This window comes from Ictalurus punctatus, chromosome 9, assembly GCF_001660625.3.
Source record: "Ictalurus punctatus breed USDA103 chromosome 9, Coco_2.0, whole genome shotgun sequence".
Taxonomy (NCBI): domain Eukaryota; kingdom Metazoa; phylum Chordata; class Actinopteri; order Siluriformes; family Ictaluridae; genus Ictalurus; species Ictalurus punctatus.
The window spans coordinates 31,771,806-31,788,759 of record NC_030424.2 but is presented as its reverse complement, the minus strand read 5'-3'; the positions used below and the strand labels follow the sequence as shown (position 1 = coordinate 31,788,759).

Sequence of the window (16,954 nt, the reverse complement as noted above, 5' to 3'; positions counted from 1 at the left end):
AAGAAGGTAGAAGAACTCGAGTGTCCTGAACAGATCCCTGACCTCAACCCCACTGACTCATCACCTTTGGGATGAACTGGAACTGGAGTCTCCTTACATCACCATCAGCGCCTGACCTCAACCTCACTAACACTCTCGTAGCTGAATGAACACACATCCCCACAGCCACGCCCCCAAAATCCCCACAGCCACGCCCCAAAATCCCAACAGCCACGCCCCCAAAATCCCCACAGCCACGCCCCAAAATCCCCACAGCCACGCCCCGAATCACCACAGCCACGCCCCCGAATCACCACAGCCACGCCCCAAATCACCACAGCCACGCCCCCAGATCCCCACAGCCACACCCCAAAATCTAGAGGAAAACCTTCCCAGAAGAGTGGAGCGCATTATAACAGTAAAGGGGGAATACATCTGGAACAAAACATTCAACAAGGAAGCACATATGAGTGTGATGGTCAGGGGTGCACATACTTTTGGTGATATAGTGTATTGTAGTCATACTAAAATATAATGACAGCCCTGTGACTATTTCAACTTATCACTGTTTAACAGCAATGAAAGAAAAGAAAAGACGCCTAATTACAGCTGGAAGGATCGCTGTGTTTTGGTTTTTTTGAGTTTCCTGAAGAACAAAAGCAACTCGAGTGGTAATTTATTGAATTGTTCAGATTCCACACAAACGTTGTGCGATGTTGTTTGTCCGGTTGTAGATCATCTGAAGCGAGAGGGAGGTATTTTAGGAATGTGAAACATTTCTTACAGAAACAAGCAGAGATAAAAATTCCCAGTGTTCAGATTAGCTTCACTTCCTGTCTGAACAGATGTGATTCATCTATCTTACACTCCGCGTGTCACAGAACATCCTGTCAGAAATGTAATGACTTCCAGGAACATTATGCTAACAACATAGCTGTGTTTCATTTCAGCTAATCAGCACATCGTCAACGTTCACCTTCCTGATGCCTCTTTCCCTGCCCACTGTCATATTTTATTTATTTAATAAAGCACTTAATGGCTGTGTCTTAGCTAGCTAAACCTTAGCTTAACCCCAGTGTCCATATTTTATAGTTGCCTAGCAACAGTGTCCTCACCGTTAACGACACTTAACACTTACAACAAAGCGAGCGTATGTTAGCTGTTCAACGCTCTGTATCGTAATAATAATAAATACACCATTTCAGAACATTGTAAGGATTCAGCCTTTCAAAAAAAAGTTGCAGTAAAGGTTTTCCCAAATTGTTATATGATAATGTTTAAAGTTCTGCATAAATATCTCTCTCTCTCTCTATCTATCTATCTATCTATATATCTATCTATATATATATATATATATAAAATATAAACTTTTTGTTGTTGATTATCTAGCATTAAAATGTTCCAGAAATGATATCGTTTGTGGAAATGCAAGAAAAAGAACAAGGAAAAGTCAAAGGTTAACTATTTATCTAGCGATCCTGTAGCCAGGGCAACCAAACGTTCCTAACCACAATTTTTATCGGCAACATTTCTTTCGGTGTTTCAAAGCACTTAAAAATCGGTGAATATAATTCCCACTGCACACGTCAGTGCTTCAAACCCACGTGTAGCTGCACGCTGTTCTGCATTAACGCGTCGTCAAACACTGACTGTAATCTGATCTCACTTATCTGCGTTCTTCTCCTGCAAACGTTACTCCATCATCACGATGTTCAGATTGCAGCACCGTAATATCTTGTACAGAACTTGTATCTCAGATTTCCCATTCGCGAGACGGTTTGTCCGTAACACACGAAACGATTTCGATGGCGACGTCGCCAAACAGGAAGTGACGGACCGTCTCTGTGATGCTGCGCTCTGTTCACGTCACGATTCTAGACATTCCTAGACGTTTTGTCTACGTTCACTTCTAATTGATGCTAGAATTAACAGGAAGTGAGTCCATTTCTCACCTTGCCATAGCCTATTACCAGCATGACCTGACGCTAACAAATGAGCAGCTTAGCAATGCTACAGAGAACAGGAAGTGAGGGAATATCTCAGAAACGGCGTGATGTGTTGCCTTCAGTTCTACTACATTTAGTTCTGTGTCGTCTCATGTGGTTAGCGTGTTTTCTGTAGCACCGTGGTCCTGGAGGAACGCTGTTCCGTTCCACTGTGTACTCTACCAGCTGTATGCTTGAAATGACAATAAAACCACTTGAACTTGAACATCTCCTTGGAAACAAGTGCCGATGGTCCCAGTGGCTTCTGGTCTTCCTTCATCACTAAGCGGTGGTGCTTGGACCCTTAATCGCTACTTGCAGTTATATTTATTATTTTGTTTATACAAATTCTTGGTATTTCTATTTGTATTTTAGCTTTCTTATGATTGCATGTTTGAATATTTAATTATTTACATTTCATCTTTGGCATTTATTATTTTATTATATCTTGTTTATTTAATTATACATCGTTATTTATACTCATTCTAGTTATTTTCTATTTTTTGTATTCGTTTGTAGTTAATTTTGACTAATACGTTATATTTAAATTGATATTTTATCTTTAATTTTTGGTGTATTTTATTCATTTGTTGACCTCTTTACAGCAAAAATGTATTGGCATTTATTTTATGTTCTATATTTCACTAGTTGAGTAGAAAGGAATTGACTGTTTAAGTGCTCTATGAATTATTATTTATTATTATATCTCCAGTACGAGCTGTGGATCGGGATGAACAGGGAACACTGGGTGTGAGGTGGAAATACACTTCACCTGACACATTCACATCTAGATCTAATTTACACACACACACACACACACACACACACACACACACACACACACACACACAGAGATAGAGTGTGTGTTCCTGCCCACACTACACCTCGTCATATTAAATATCTGACCTGAGGGTCACTCGGTGTTGAGCTGGGCGTGGTGCTGCACACACTCTGGAACACAAATGTACATGACCGCACACTTCCGTGGAATGTCACTGAGCCGCATTGTGATACCGAGACTCACAAACACACACACACACACACACACACACACACCCCACCACAGGATGAATGCTCCACTGGTCCTGAACCATCAGCATTTAGTTACAGTTTGGTGTTTAAATACCTTTTGTTTACATCACCGTCACTGTGGCAAAACTCCGTTTAATCACGTGGTCAAGAACAGACATTAGCCAGCGCTAGCATGAGGAAACACGGACGCATCGTCAAAACACAGCTTCAGGTTGTTAAAATATTAACAAAGCGTACAGTATGTGCAACAACAACGCAAACACACACACCATTACAGTCTGACCAGAACACAACAGCACGACCGCATGGGTCCATTAATATCCGAAAACATGACTTCAGTAAATATCTGCTCTTCACTAGGACGCAGTTTAACCGTAACGCCGTGTACTGGATCGTCCACGAGGGTGTTGATTAGTTTTCTATAACAGCAATAACTCCTTCTAATACGTTATCGTTTCTATAGCGACGGCTCGTTCACAGGGTGAAAACATTAAAGGAAGCGTTCTCCAGGGTAAGGAGATGTTTATGTCACATTAATGGAAGGAGTCTCCAGTGTCGGCGCTTTGTAACGGTCAGAGGTGAAGCTGTGACTTTTGTGAAGTTCTAATACTTTTGTAAAAACGTAACTATTGAGGCGTGATCAAAGGCGACGACTCTGGATCAGAAATGTTACAATCGAGTGTTTTTTTTTTATCTCTTTTCTATAATCATGAAATCGACGCAAAAATATGCAAATTAGTCCGTGATGTCATTTCGCGACGCCTTGTGACGTTTTGAGTACGTCTTAGCTACTTTCCTGTAAAAAGAGTTCACGTTTGGAAAGTTTGTGATACCCGTACAGCCGAGACCTACAGGTTTAAAAGCTCAGCTGCCATTATTAATATGTTAATTAGATGCTAATTAGACATTAATCTTTTTATCTATGCTAGCATGCATGATTAGCCATGCTAATAATTCTTCTTGCAAGTTGTCGGTCTTAAGTCTGCAGTTTAATTAGCATTCGAATAATAAAGTGATGAAACAAAACGTAAAGCTAACATAGCTGTGACAAACATAGCCTTGTGATTAGCGCTCAGATGAGCTAAATGTTTTTCGTCTCACATGCTAACTGGCGTTTCTCAAAGGCCCGAGTTTTATTTTCAGAACCGTAACTCACGAGCGAACGCTTCCTATTTTAATGAATATTCGCTAAATCATTTCTGTTACCTTCCTTCCTCCTGAGTGATGAGTGAAAATGTGTCTTTAGCATGAGTGCTAATAAGGAATTCTTGCTGAATGCTAACACTGCACCACCTCTCTGGTGCTAAATGACATCGCGTTGATGTGTTAACAGAAGTGCACCTTAGTTCTTCTACCTATTTACCTGTTAGCACCTGCTGAAATTGAACATTTTTGTTTGTCGCCTTTCCCCCGTCGACATTCTTGTGCTGATGAAGTCACTGGTTTTTGTGGTTAAGCGAGACCAAGGCACTCGGAGAATCTCTCAGTGGCAACGTTTCTACTGCATTCTACTTCAGCATGCCAGCAGATAACAATCACTCATCACATTCCCTCTGTACTGAAACAATACCCTGGTTTCACCACACACAACACACACACACACACACACACACACACACACACAAACACACACTCTACAGAAAACCTGAGCACAAAGTTCGTTATACTGCCATTAAAAGATCACTTAAATATCCACAAAACAGTTATAAAATGTACAAACACGACCACAACATATGATAAATCTACCTGCTAGCATCATGCTAACTGAGACGACTAACAATAATTAACCGATTGTCATGTCTGTATTTCTGTGCTAGAAATGTTAAATATAAAGAAGCTAGCTTAACTTTACGCTAAAAAAGGTTGCTAGCGTTCATTCTTTCTTGGCTGTCGCAGTGCTTTTTGAAGATAAATACATAAAAATATGAAATTTCTAAGCTTCACTCCTCGTTAGCCATGTCGAACCTTCCAGGGATGAATAATGAAAATAACTAAAAATGTATAATAAATGTGCAAGTTAACATGATTTTATGCAACACTTTCTTCTTTCTTAGCCGTGTCAATGTTTTTTTGGGATAAAACGATAAATAAAAATAGACGATAACTAGCATAAATTCATGCTAACTCAAACTGTTAGCCTGCAGTCTTTGTTAGCCATGTCAATATTCCATAAATATGCTAGTAACTTTTTGCTAACCAAAATTACTAGTCTGCAACCTTTTGTTAATATTTTGGTGGTAGAATTTTTTCTGTCTTCACCAAGCTGATATTTCGTTGGCAAAACAAGACATCAAGGGACAATTTGACCAAAAATAAAGACAAAGAAAGTAAAATTACACAGAACTGGTTTCATGGTAACGAAGTCATTCCTGATTATATAGCACTGTCAGTTGGCATTACTAGCATTCTTTGTCAACCATGTCAGGAATTTAGTGACCTCACCCCAGTCGGTTAGCATTTTTATTAGCTGAATTAGCATTTTCTGGCTGCATTCCTGACCTGCGATCACAATGAAACTCACATACGCGCTGTTCATCCATAAAGAATGCAGGTTTAGTGTCTTTAATGCATGAATTAGAACAGAACCATGAAGTGAACCAACAAACCAAACCTTTGTGTGAGGAGACATACTGTGAGTACCTACCACACCCAGATAGGCCACGCCCACCACAACTGTCCTTGAGAGCATTAAAGAAGAATGCAACAGACCCAGGAAATTTATAGATATTTTATTTCATTATTAAACTAAAAAAAAAGAAAAAGTAATGAACATACATAGTATGTTTAAGACGTGTAATCACCGCATGGAGCAAAGTTCTCTAGCTTCAAAAACATGCTAATGGAGGGAGAGAGAGAGAGAGAGAGAGAGAGAGAGAGAGAGAGAGAAAGAGAGCGAGTGCTCCAAGTGATGCTCGTTCTATCGCCCTACAGCTTTATTACACCAGTGTACACACTCGTCCTGAGGTGGCGCTGTTTCATTACTGCACGTTGTCCTTCACCGGAGACATGGGCTTACCTTTCTTACAGGGGTTTAACTTTGGGTTCTCCCTGAAACACACACACACACACACACACACACACACACACACACACAGAGGAAATTAAGACAAATGAATCAAGGAAAAAACCATGGTCCAGCTCTATTAACAATTAGAGATATTTAATCATTTTAAATAATACAGTTAAAAAGCCTGACATTAATAAATAAACAAAACAAATCTTAGTGCTGACACACACAAATATAGAGTAATGATTGGCCTGGAAATGCAAACTTGGTGAATGACGTGTTTTTACATTATTACCGTCTACTTACCGTTCAGTAATTTACCAAAATAAATGAGTAAATAAATAAATAAAATTAGCAAATTCATTCACTTGCAACAGAGTTGTGTACTGTAGATTTAATAGTGCAGATTTAATATTGTAAATAAATCGTCAGAGCTGGGGTGAGCTGAGGGTTCAGTAAATAATAATAAAAATGATAATAAAACTGGACTGCTGCAACGCACTACTCTCGGGCCTCCCAGCAGCTCCATCAAACCCCTTCAGATGATTCAGAATGCTGCAGCACGCCTCGTCTTCAACCAGCCCAAGAGAACCCATACCACACCCCTCTTCATCTCCTCCACTGGCTTCCTGTATCCGCCTTCATCAAATTCAGGGCTTTGATGCTCACGTACAAGACCTTGTCTGGAACAGCGCCCCCTACCTCAACTCTCTCCTCGAGGTTCATGTTCCCTCACGCAGTTAACAACCGACGCCTGGTATAGTTCCTACTCAGCGAGGCACGAGGTCCCTTTCCAGAACCTTCACACTGACTGCCCCTCAGTGGTGGGAAGAACTTCCAACATCAATCCGGATCGCAGGATCCGTCACTATCTTCAAAAAACAGCTAAAGACCCACCTCTTCCGTCAACACCTAACCAACCCCTAACTTATCCCCACTCCAAAAATAAATAAAAGTCTGCACTTCCTCTGTCTCTTACACCTCGACTCTGTGCACCTTGCTTCTCTAGAACTCAAGTATAAATCTAGTCCAGTAGAACTACTCGTATTGTTCTCCACTTAATACATCACTTCGCTTAGGATAAAAACCTCTGCTACATGAATAAATGTAAAAATAATAACAACAATAATAGTGTGGTCGATATTTTACAAGTCCGCTTGTCATTACTTTAAATAAATGACTTTATATTAGCGTGGGTTAGTTTGGTTTAATAAACCGGTTTCAGGCTGCACCCCGCAGTACCCGGACCCCGACTCTGGGAAGAGCACAGTTACGCTCGCTCAACTACACGCAGCTATTGTGTTGTGAAAAGGTGTGTATCAGCTGTGTAAGTTTAGGTGTGTAACCTAACTCCGCCCAGTTTTACTGACAGATCCTGACAGTTAATGGTGCAGAAATAATTCATGTATAGATTATTACTAAGTCTATCACATTCAGAGACTCATACCGAGTACAATGGATCGAAAGGAAGCTGCATTCCTTCTATAACACGGTCAGCTTGAGCAGAAAGAGAGCTTGAGTAATAGATGAGAGTAAGGTGTGACTGGATTAGCAGCGTTAACTCCTACACACCTATTAAAGCTGAAGTTTTTCCACAGGCCGCTGATGGTGGCCTGCAGTCCCGGGCTGTTCTCGTTCGTGACGGCCATTTTCTTCCCCGGAGCCTTCTTCCTCAATCCACTCGCCCTGGCCGGAGCACAGGGCCGGATCTTACTGCCCTTCTCCTGCTCGCTGGGACTGATTCGGGACAAACCGGACACCTGGTGGAGGAACAGGAAGAGGAGGAGGAACAGGAAGTATGAGATGAACACAACACACGACTGATAGTGGAGCGTGAGGACGTGCCGAGTCGTCGTCTGGTTTAACGGTGCTCACCTTCGTCCTCGTGGGTGTAGATCTGACCTCCTCCGTCACAGACACCTCACCGAGACTCACCGAACATCCCGAATCCCTCCACGTGTCCTTCTCCTAAACACAGCATGGAGAAAACGTCACGCGTTTATTTTAACCCCAAAAAACCTGTCTCAGTTATCATTAAAATCTCAATAAAACCTGTTCATTGACAAAACAAACAGTGAAATTAGTTTTTATAAATCAGACCAGATTTAAAATAGTACATTATGTTAATTGTTCAACTAGCAGTTAAATTAAAATGCTCGTTTCTTTATGGAAATTAAGCCAAATGTTACATTTTCTTCTCCGTCTTTGCGGTCATTACGTTTACCCCCAAAATTGTATATATTTTTTTATTGTTTAATTTTTTTTCTTTACTCGTAATGAATTCATTTTTGTCCGTTTTTAATTTTGTATTAATGATGCTTAAACCAAATGTGCTTCTTTAATGTATGGCTTTAAAGAGGAGTTTAATATAAATTAAATTATATACACATACTGTAGAAAAGTTTAATTTTTTAAAGCTTTGAATTTTGTTTAATTTATTAATGTAATATAATATTAATATACAAAATATTTAGACACATTATTATAACTCTTCACTCTCTATCCTGTCCAATAAAAATAATTATATATACACACACATATATATAAAATTAATAATTATAATTATTAATATTATGATTATTATTTATAGCACTATTTATGAAAAAAAAAACCCCAATATTTAAAACTCTACAATTGTGTAATTAAATATAGAAATATTACTGCAAATGTATTATTATTAAAATAAATATCAGTTATGGCTAAATGTGTGTTTTTATTCCGGGTTCATGAGAACCTGTAGAACCTGTGTGTGAGAACGGTGCACTACTCGGGATGAAATATTTAGTAATTGGTTCCCTCACCGTTTCGGGCGAGGTGGTTACGCTCTGAGTGCCGGTGGTCGAGTCCTCCGCGGCGGAGTGGCTGCTGTTGGGCTGAGAGAAATACGCACTGTCCTGAGACGGAGGAGAATCAGGAGGCGTTTCAGTATCAACAGCGCCCTCTGTAGGAGAGCAGGGTGTAGAGCGCTGAGGAGATTCAGTCTGTCCCCAGCTGAGATTCTCCTTCTTTCTCTGGAACTGCTGCAGGACAGAGAGGCCCGAGGGCATGCTGGGAGTTCTGGTTCGGTCCGACGTTGCGGATCCGGGTCTGGAGAGTTCTGTGGAGCTGGAGCTGCCGGACCAGCTGAAGGCGCTCAGGCTGGCGCGCCGTGGCGGTGTCTCCGTCTCTGCACCGAGCGTTTCTACAGCTAGCGACGGGGCGTGGTCTGATTTCTCAAAGTCATCAGATTCTTCCTTTGACTCATTCGATTCAGATACGCTCAGATCAGAGCTCGCGAAAAACCTGCAGGAGAAGCCCGACGAGAGCAAACACAGGACTGAGGCTGCACCTTCTGGGAAACTGTTTTTATACAACGCCTCCTTCACTTCTATGTTCTTATTCATCAGCACCTATAACAGTCATGTGCTCCTCACCACCGTCTATAAACAAGCTCAGGTGACAGCAAAAAACTAAACTGATTTCAATATGTAGTCATTTTCCCCCAAAACTAAACCAACATTTAGAAACCAGGCGGGAAAATAAATAAGTACACCCTCCCCACTTCCACAGTCGTTACGAGAGAAGTGTTACTAATGAAATGCACAAGATTAGTTCCTCATCTGTATCGGTCATTTATTCTGTATATTTAAGATCAACATCAGCTCAGAAAATCACTAGAACTCACATCTTTTCTTCATTTAATGTAAACTGGGACATCATGTCCTCGAACACTGCGTTCTCTTTACAGGGTTTATTTACTGACGCATGGAGCAGCTTCTCTGATCACAACACGGTTATTCATTATTTTAATTTTATATTACAAAGTAAGGAACACAATTGTCTAAACTTTTTTTTTTTTTTTTTTAGCTATAACAAATTTAAATAATAATAATAATAATAATAATAATAATAATAATAATAATAACAACCCACTAAGGCGTGGCGTACCCAGTTTGAGAACCCTGGGCGTGGCGTACCTGCTGCGTGTTCCCTGTTCTCCATCGCCCTCCTCTGACTGGTTCCTCCACTGCAGCAGTTTGGCAAATCGGTTCCGGGGTCGAGGAGGCTCTCTTTGGGAAGGTTTCGTCTCCTTGGGAACGATGTGCTTTGTTTCCACGGTTACTATGCGCTGTTTCTTCGTACCAGATAAGTACTGTTCCAGCACGTCCTCGTCTGAGACAGCGGAGTCTGACAGCGGACAGGAAGGTTTTTAATATTCACTTTACGTTATTTATCATGGCCCGTGTGTACCTGTGTACGTGTGTGTGTTCACCTCGGGGTCTCTTGACCTGTGGTTCTCTGTTGGGCAGTTTGAGACCACGCAGGGACATGACTCCCTCCTTGCCTCGGGTTTGAGGAGGTCTCTGAGGGGACGATGGAGTCTGGGGTTGAACGCTGCTGGGTACATAACCTCTGCTCCAGATGCTGACTCGAGGCGAGGCGGTGACCGGTGCAGGGTCGCCCCAGCCTCGACTGCGAGGGGCTTTAACAGGCTGAGGGGGAAACGTGAGGGTTTAGAATGATTCAACTCAAACCAACAAGTAAGAGCTGTTTTAATTCCATTAGCATCATATTTCACGCTGTTGTTAAGAACCAATCAGAAATGTTCTTCCTTCATTTGATCATTTATGCATTTGAAGGTAACACCTACAACATTACCTCAGCAACAACGGATGCAGTTCTGTTTGCTGCTTTGGGGACAATGTCCATTGTTAAAAGCACTATACAAATAAATAAAACTGAACAGTTCCTCCTACTACATTACCCCAGTAAGGTTCCTCCTACTACATTACATCAACGACGACGGTTCCTCCTACTACATTACCTCAACGACGACGGTTCCTCCTACTACATTACCTCAACGACGACGGTTCCTCCTACTACATTACCTCAACGACGACGGTTCCTCCTACTACATTACCTCAACGACGACGGTTCCTCCTACTACATTACCTCAACGACGACGGTTCCTCCTACGACATTACCTCAACGACGACGGTTCCTCCTACACCATTACCTCAACTACGACGGTTCCTCCTACACCATTACCTCAACTACGACGGTTCCTCCTACTACATTACCTCAACGACGACGGTTCCTCCTACTGCATTACCTCAACGACGACGGTTCCTCCTACTACATTACCTCAACGACGACGGTTCCTCCTACGACATTACCTCAACGACGACGGTTCCTCCTACTACATTACCTCAACGACGACAGTTCCTCCTACTGCATTACCTCAACGACGACGGTTCCTCCTACTGCATTACCTCAACGACGACTGTTCCTCCTACTGCATTACCTCAACGACGACTGTTCCTCCTACTGCATTACCTCAACGACGACGGTTCCTCCTACTGCATTACCTCAACGACGACGGTTCCTCCTACGACATTACCTCAACGACGACGGTTCCTCCTACTACATTACCTCAACGACGACGGTTCCTCCTACGACATTACCTCAACGACGACGGTTCCTCCTACTACATTACCTCAACGACGACGGTTCCTCCTACTACATTACCTCAACGACGACGGTTCCTCCTACTGCATTACCTCAACGACGACGGTTCCTCCTACATTACCTCAACGACGACGGTTCCTCCTACTACATTACCTCAACGACGACGGTTCCTCCTACTACATTACATCAACGATGACGGTTCCTCCTACACCATTACCTCAACGACGGTTCCTCCTACTGCATTACCTCAACGACGACGGTTCCTCCTACTGCATTACCTCAACGACGACGGTTCCTCCTACACCATTACCTCAACGACGACGGTTCCTCCTACACCATTACCTCAACGACGGTTCCTCCTACTGCATTACCTCAACGACGACGGTTCCTCCTACTACATTACCTCAACGACGACGGTTCCTCCTACTACATTACCTCAACGACGACGGTTCCTCCTACTGCATTACCTCAACGACGACGGTTCCTCCTACTGCATTAGGAGTTCCGGTTTTGGTTCCACCAAAATCAACTAGCAAACTGCATTAATTCCATCAGTGAGCTTCGAATGTCATTGTGTTGTTAACGGGACATGTTAGATGTTTAACGAGACATCGTATTCTCATCCTCATGAGAACACGCCACTCTGACTGGTTGTTAGAGACTACTGAAGAACCAATCAGAATCCTGTTATTTTATCATTTCTGCATTTGAAGGAATAAAACAACAATAAACACACAGAACATTAGAATGAATTAGTGATTTAAAACATGACAGTAAAGTGAAATGTGATGAATTTTACTCGTGTTACAGGAGCATCAGGATTAAAATCGTCGATCTTCTCCATGGTGTTAATGTCCAGGTTGCCCAGAGCCATCTGCAGCCCTTGCTTATCACCGACGTTCCTACAGACGTGTTCATTAAGGAACGTGTCCAATAACTCATAGCACGCTTTAAATGCGTGAAGGTTAGCATGTGTGGAGAACAGGAACTAACTTGTTTCAGACGTTCCAAAGCATGAAACGTAAACATTAAATAAGCATTTAAAAACCATCGAGGAATAAAAGACTTGGGACGTGCTGTTATAGGAAACTGATCAGCATGCTGGTGGTAAGAGGAACAGCTTCATCACACACAGTACTATATGATTTATTTCTCTGTGTGGAAGGATACACTCCGGCGTAGCTGAGCGTGCTGAGCTCAAGGTTTTCTGGGTAAGGGTTAAGAGGCACTACTTTTCTGTTGATGGGGTCGAAGACGAGCTGATAGAGGAACGTGTTGTTGGCCTTCACAAAGCCGTCGATGTACTCGTCAGGTACGGTGATGTTCATCTTCAGGTAATGACCGATCTTCCTGATCACCTGGACAACACAACACAGGTGTATAAACAGAGAGTATGCGATTAGTATACCGCTGTAGAGATATATCGTGAGACTGATTATAGCATGATGATGTATCGTGATATTGATGCATTATGATATCGATAGTGTGATACTGATGTATGATGATATTGATTATATGATACCGTGAGGATATCGGGATTGTTGGCCATCCTGAGCAGCTTGCAGGCTTTCCCCAGGCCGATGCCGTAGATGGATGGAAGGTAATCACACCCCGACAGGATGCACATGTAGCGGAACTTCTCCTCAGTGAAGACGTCTCCCAGCGAGCGGCAGCGGCCCAGGTGATCCTGAGATATCTCCAGACCGTTCCCCTGCTTATCCATCTTCAATATCACCTGCAGGTACAACCGTAATAACCACACTTTAGTCAGGAACACACACACACACACACACACGCACGCACGCACACACACTTATGTGTCATGGTTTATGTTTGTCTCAGTGAAGGAGGCGTGGTCTCTGTGTGTCAGTCTCAGTGAAGGAGGCGTGGTCTCTGAGTCAGTCTTAGTGAAGGAGGTGTGGTTTGTGTGTCAGTCTCATTGAAGGAGGTGTGGTCTCTGTGTGTCAGTCTCAGCGAAGAAGGTGAGGTCTCTGTGTGTCGGTCTCAGTGAAGGAGGCGTGGTCTCTGTGAGTCAGTCTCAGTGAAGGAGGCGTGGTCTCTGTGAGTCAGTCTCAGTGAAGGAGGCGTGGTCTCTGTGAGTCTCAGACATTTGTTTTATTACAGATCAGAGCAGCAGTGTAACCCGAGTGTCACTCGGTGTGTTTTCTGAACATTTTTCACCTTCTTACAGCCGAATGCCAGCAGGTCCGAGTCCTCTGTGATGACGGCCTGAGCGATTCCCGATTTATTCAGGAACGCCAACTGAGCATCGGCTTCATACGGGGCCACCAGACAGTCCACACCACGCCCTCTCGCAGCCTACACACACACACATTTACGCTGTTGTGTTTATTATGAAGTGTGTGTGTTGTGTGTGTGAGATAAAGCTCGTACCTTGATGACTTGGTGTGCCATGGCAGGTGTGACGTTAACACAGCGGGTGAAACATTCTCGAGCCTCGGCAACTTTCCCCTCTCGCAGCAGCTGCTTACCTTTCTGCAGATTGGCCTGACGACGCCTGACATCACACACACACACACACACACACACATCAGTTACAGTACAGGTAAAGAGATGTATTTATGTAGACCTCTACTTCAGCGTGCTTCTCACACACTCACTCTCGCCGAGCTTTCTCCACTTCCTGTTTTGATGGAAGGTTTCGTCCGTCGAACACCAGCACCGGTTTAACGCCGTGGGACAGGAGCATGTCCACGAACTTCATACAGAACGACACGTACCTGTGTACACACACACACACACACAAAAGGTGTGTTTACATTTGTGCACAGAGCTCTCTGATTGGTGGATACAACACAGCGAGCGACCCAATTAAAAACACTCTCACACTGCTTTCTCCTTCATGCTGACAGGTAAGGGGCGGGGCTTAGGCGTTTGCTTGACCAATCAGAACACAGAACTTATATATATATATATATATATATATCCACTGAATATGGTTTAATCACTACAAAAGTGACTGGTTAGTTATATTGTCTAAGACATGCTGATGATGTGAGCAGTACACAACAACAACAACAAATAACTCAAAGCCGATTATAAAGTTTAAACAATACAATTATTATAATTTATTACACAAATGCACAGTTTAAAGGTTCTCCTTTAGCCTGTAAGTTACTGTAAAGGTTCTCTTACTGGTCAGTGGGTTCTCCTTTAGCCTACAATGTTACTGTAAAGGTTCTCTTACTGGTCAGTGGGTTCTCCTTTAGCCTACAATGTTACTGTAAAGGTTCTCTTACCGGTCAGTGGGTTCTCCTTTAGCCTACAATGTTACTGTAAAGGTTCTCTTACTGGTCAGCGGGTTCTCCTTTAGCCTGTAAGTTACTGTAAAGGTTCTCTTACTGGTCAGTGGGTTCTCCTTTAGCCTGTAAGTTACTGTAAAGGTTCTCTTACTGGTCAGTGGGTTCTCCTTTAGCCTGTAAGTTACTGTAAAGGTTCTCTTACTGGTCAGTGGGTTCTCCTTTAGCCTACAATGTTACTGTAAAGGTTCTCTTACTGGTCAGCGGGTTCTCCTTTAGCCTGTAAGTTACTGTAAAGGTTCTCTTACTGGTCAGTGGGTTCTCCTTTAGCCTACAATGTTACTGTAAAGGTTCTCTTACTGGTCAGTGGGTTCTCCTTTAGCCTACAATGTTACTGTAAAGGTTCTCTTACTGGTCAGTGGGTTCTCCTTTAGCCTACAATGTTACTGTAAAGGTTCTCTTACTGGTCAGTGGGTTCTCCTTTAGCCTACAATGTTACTGTAAAGGTTCTCTTACCGGTCAGCGGGTTCTCCTTTAGTCTACAATGTTACTGTAAAGGTTCTCTTACCGGTCAGTGGGTTCTCCTTTAGTCTACAATGTTACTGTAAAGGTTCTCTTACCGGTCAGCGGGTTCTCCTTTAGTCTACAATGTTACTGTAAAGGTTCTCTTACCGGTCAGCGGGTTCTCCTTTAGTCTACAATGTTACTGTAAAGGTTCTCTTACTGGTCAGTGGGTTCTCCTTTAGCCTACAATGTTACTGTAAAGGTTCTCTTACCGGTCAGTGGGTTCTCCTTTAGTCTACAATGTTACTGTAAAGGTTCTCTTACCGGTCAGCGGGTTCTCCTTTAGCCTACAATGTTACTGTAAAGGTTCTCTTACTGGTCAGTGGGTTCTCCTTTAGTCTACAATGTTACTGTAAAGGTTCTCTTACTGGTCAGTGGGTTCTCCTTTAGCCTGTAAGTTACTGTAAAGGTTCTCTTACTGGTCAGTGGGTTCTCCTTTAGCCTGTAAGTTACTGTAAAGGTTCTCTTACTGGTCAGTGGGTTCTCCTTTAGCCTGTAAGTTACTGTAAAGGTTCTCTTACTGGTCAGTGGGTTCTCCTTTAGCCTGTAAGTTACTGTAAAGGTTCTCTTACTGGTCAGTGGGTTCTCCTTTAGCCTGTAAGTTACTGTAAAGGTTCTCTTACTGGTCAGTGGGTTCTCCTTTAGCCTGTAAGTTACTGTAAAGGTTCTCTTACTGGTCAGTGGGTTCTCCTTTAGCCAGTCTCTCGGCGCAGGAGAAAGCTCCTTTGTGCAGCCAGCAGTAGGTGTCTACAGCCACAGTGAGTCCGCGGTATTTCTGCACATGAACCGGTTCTGAAGCCTCCTTTAGGAACTGCAGCAGCCCCTGAATCCCCATTTTAACACCTCTCTTTTATTAAATATTAAGAGGCTGTGCGCGCGCGCAGAAAATCTCAGCTAGCTAACGGCTCGGAAAAGAAAATGACCGTTACTTATACAACGATGACGTTCCTTTAACAAAAAACAACCATCACACAGACTCGTAAAACGTCCATCTCACCAGTTCATCTCGTCATTTCAACAATTTATGCCATAAAATATAACAAAATGTCGTCACGAAACACAAAGAACCGCCAAAAAACTAGCGAGTAGCATCAACACCACCGACTGCGCCTTCACTACCAGCTCGAGTTTAGCGGCAAAACGTGACGTCACAGAGCAGGCGGATTCCCATTGGTCCGTCTGTTCCTCTCAGCCAATCACAGAGCAGCAGGAAGCGGGAAGAAGAGCCTATACATATTTTTTATTTATTGTTTGTGTATTGTTCACACTTTATTTACTTGTTTATTTATTTATTTACTAATTCACCTTTTTCTTTGTATTTATTCGGAATCAGGAAGGTGACCTGGTTACGTCAGTGTTCTACACGTTTTATTTATTCACTTCATTATATTTTTTGTGCCACTGTAAAGATAGAAAATGATTTCTAATGTTATGTGTAAAGTACAAAGATTTCACACATTTACACAAAACAAATAAAAACATAAATCTTTCACAAGAACATGAAAACTAAATGTAATAGAACTAGGTGTAATATAAGGTTTCAATATATTTAAGGTTTTCCTTTCTTTGCTTTATTGTTTTTCAATCATGTCAATTATTATTATAATTTTTTTAAATCTCAATCTATCCATTTTCTGTAGCACTTATTCTACACAGGGTCACAGGGAGCCTGGAGCCAA

At 42.4% G+C, this 16,954-nt stretch overlaps 1 protein-coding gene across 2 annotated transcripts; it reads right to left on the bottom strand.

The window, feature by feature from the left end:
* Positions 1-5,710: 5,710 nt before the first annotated feature.
* On the bottom strand, positions 5,711-16,436 carry exo1 (exonuclease 1). Of its 2 annotated transcripts, none has more exons than XM_017476448.3 (13): positions 15,950-16,436; positions 14,073-14,192; positions 13,846-13,969; positions 13,633-13,770; positions 12,974-13,186; positions 12,622-12,809; positions 12,251-12,353; positions 10,256-10,475; positions 9,960-10,170; positions 8,805-9,285; positions 7,879-7,971; positions 7,576-7,763; positions 5,711-6,044 (listed from the first exon to the last, which is right to left on the bottom strand). In XM_017476448.3, the coding sequence occupies exons 1-13, from the start codon at positions 16,108-16,110 to the stop codon at positions 5,975-5,977; spliced, it is 2,310 nt and encodes a 769-aa protein (XP_017331937.1). In that variant the 5' UTR covers positions 16,111-16,436; the 3' UTR covers positions 5,711-5,974. The 2 variants fall into 2 exon arrangements, with proteins under 2 accessions (XP_017331937.1, XP_017331938.1); XM_017476449.3 differs by lacking the exon at positions 15,950-16,436 and adding an exon at positions 14,608-14,644.
* Positions 16,437-16,954: the final 518 nt, after the last annotated feature.